The sequence below is a fragment of the Aplysia californica genome, unplaced genomic scaffold (genome assembly GCF_000002075.1).
Source record: "Aplysia californica isolate F4 #8 unplaced genomic scaffold, AplCal3.0 scaffold00048, whole genome shotgun sequence".
Taxonomy (NCBI): domain Eukaryota; kingdom Metazoa; phylum Mollusca; class Gastropoda; order Aplysiida; family Aplysiidae; genus Aplysia; species Aplysia californica.
In genome coordinates, this window is record NW_004797318.1 from 1,812,162 (window position 1) to 1,814,661 (window position 2,500).

The 2,500-nt window shown below is 36.5% G+C and overlaps 1 protein-coding gene across 1 annotated transcript in view; it reads right to left on the reverse strand.

The window, feature by feature from the left end:
- LOC101860554 (collagen alpha-1(I) chain) overlaps positions 1 to 2,500 on the reverse strand; it is a gene marked incomplete in the record, with an annotated part of 121,497 nt that overhangs the window by 47,376 nt on the left and 71,621 nt on the right. The window contains 2 exon segments of the mRNA XM_035968271.1: positions 711 to 809; positions 1,400 to 1,453. Coding sequence (XP_035824164.1) covers positions 711 to 809; positions 1,400 to 1,453 — 153 coding nt within the window.

Sequence of the window (2,500 nt, forward strand, 5' to 3'; positions counted from 1 at the left end):
GAGAGAGAGAGAGAGAGAGAGAGAGAGAGAGAGAGAGAGAGAGAGAGAAAGAGAGGGAGAGAAGAGAGAGCATGGAGGAATTATATTGTGTTACATAATTGTTCAGAAGAGCAGTCGTTTGTACAGGTTATTGTCTAGGACAGGTGGTTAAGGTTGTAAGAGCAGGTTTGACCAAATGTGAGGCATCGTGGTGAAACCAGGAGCTCGTCAAAAGAAAAGAATCAACGAAAAAGGCATTTTTCCCCCAGTTTGGCAATTTTTATCGAAATTGTGTATTTTGGCTAAACAAATTTTATATACATGAGAAAAAACATTTCTATGTGAATTTTATAGAAAAACCTTGTTTGAAGGCACTAACAAGTCATTTTCACTTTTCAAGGACTGTTAATTAAGCTGTTGAGGTTACCAAACATTGGCGGCCATTTTCTCAATGAAACCAGCCGACCCCACCTTCTTCAATCGCAAGTTTCTCGACTTCTATTCAAGCTAAATTGATATTTTTAAAATTGAAAGCAGGGCAAATGACGAATATAATAAGCTTTCAGACCAGACCATCAATGATTTATTTATAGAGGCACCAGCCATCCATGTATAAGCTTTCAGATGAAGTCAATAACTCCACATGTCCAAAAATTGACGAACGCCTGATTCCGCCTCGCTGTGACACATCAATATTTCGATAATGTGAGGGGACGGCACGGGAGACTCACCACAGGTCCCATGGGTCCGGGCAGACCGGGCAGTCCAGGTTTTCCAGTGGCTCCTGGGATACCTCCAGGTCCGAGAGGTCCAGAAGATCCAGGGGGTCCCTGAAGAGGTGAAAGGTTACATGTGAAATGGAGCGCAAACCAAGATAACCACAAAATTGTATACCACCCACATAGCTAACACCGACATAGAGAACAAAGTTTGAGGTCTCAAATTTTTTCATTATATTATACATATAATATTTATTTATTTATTCATTTTTGGGGGGGTATTTTAAACATTTAAAAAATATGTTTAGACAGATTTTAACAAAAGAAAGCAAGGGAAAACTAAACTGATGAAAAATCTGATTACCAAAAAATCAAAATCTGAGTTGCTAGGTTAAAGACGAGAGCAACTATAAAAGTAATAGACAAGAGACAAGAAAGAGAAGAAATTCAATAAGGAAAGACAGATATTTATAAGTAAAAGAGGAAGAAAACGAAATCAATGAAAAATCACAATTACGAAAAAAAAATAAATCTGAGTTTCTGCAAGACAGAAGAATACAAAAATGAAAGAAGCATAGTTATGGGAAAGATGAAAGAAGCAAACGAGAAAGAAACAAAAACCGCTCGCTCATATGATCTTATGCAGTTGTGAGCGCTGTAAAACTTTAACTAAAACAAAAGAAAAACCAACTCAGACTGACCGTTTGACCAGCAGGGCCGGTCTGGCCGGGGGCACCTGGGGCTCCAACAGTTCCCTGGGGACAGAGAAACGCTACAAGGTCAAATATTGAGCATAGACGAATTTTATCGTATCGGTACAAGGTCAAATATTAAGCAAAGACAAATTTTATCGTATCGGTACAAGGTCAGATATTGAGCAAAGACAAATTTTATCATAACGGTACAAGGTCAAATACTGAACATAGACTAATTTTATCATAACGGTACAAGGTCAAATACTGAACATAGACTAATTTTATCGTAACGGTACAAGGTCAAATACTGAACATAGACTAATTTTATCGTAACGGTACAAGGTCAAATACTGAACATAGACTAATTTTATCGTAACGGTACAAGGTCAAATACTGAACATAGACTAATTTTATCGTAACGGTACAAGGTCAAATACTGAACATAGACTAATTTTATCGTAACGGTACAAGGTCAAATACTGAACATAGACTAATTTTATCGTAACGGTACAAGGTCAAATACTGAACATAGACTAATCTTATTGCAATGAGTAAAGCAAAAAAACAACACTCATAAAAAACAACAACAACGGATTCCAAGAGAAACAACATTTTTAAACAGCTGATGCTTATAATTAAATGGACTACCAGTTTTATGCTACATCACCTCTTCCTTTACCTATAATAATAATAATAATAATAATAATAATAATAAAAATAATAATAATAATAATAATAATAATAATAATAATAATAATAATAATAATAATAATAATAATAAACAGCATTTGTATAGCGCATACCCCCGCTAAACAGCAAGCTCTATGCACTTTACACTATATTGCTACACCAGCAGACCGTATATATTCGAACCCACGACCTTACGGTTACGAGTCTGAGAGCCTAACCACTTGGCCACCGACGTCACATAAGAACACATCATGCCAAGTTCTACCCCCTCCTTTACCACAAGAACATATCACGCCAAGTTCTACCTCCAACTCCCCTCCCCTTCCAAAACTGACTTGATAAACTCTACTTACTGTAAGCTTGTAGAGTCCTCAGAAAGTCCCAACTATTCCTTTAATAATAAATAGTTTGGTTCTT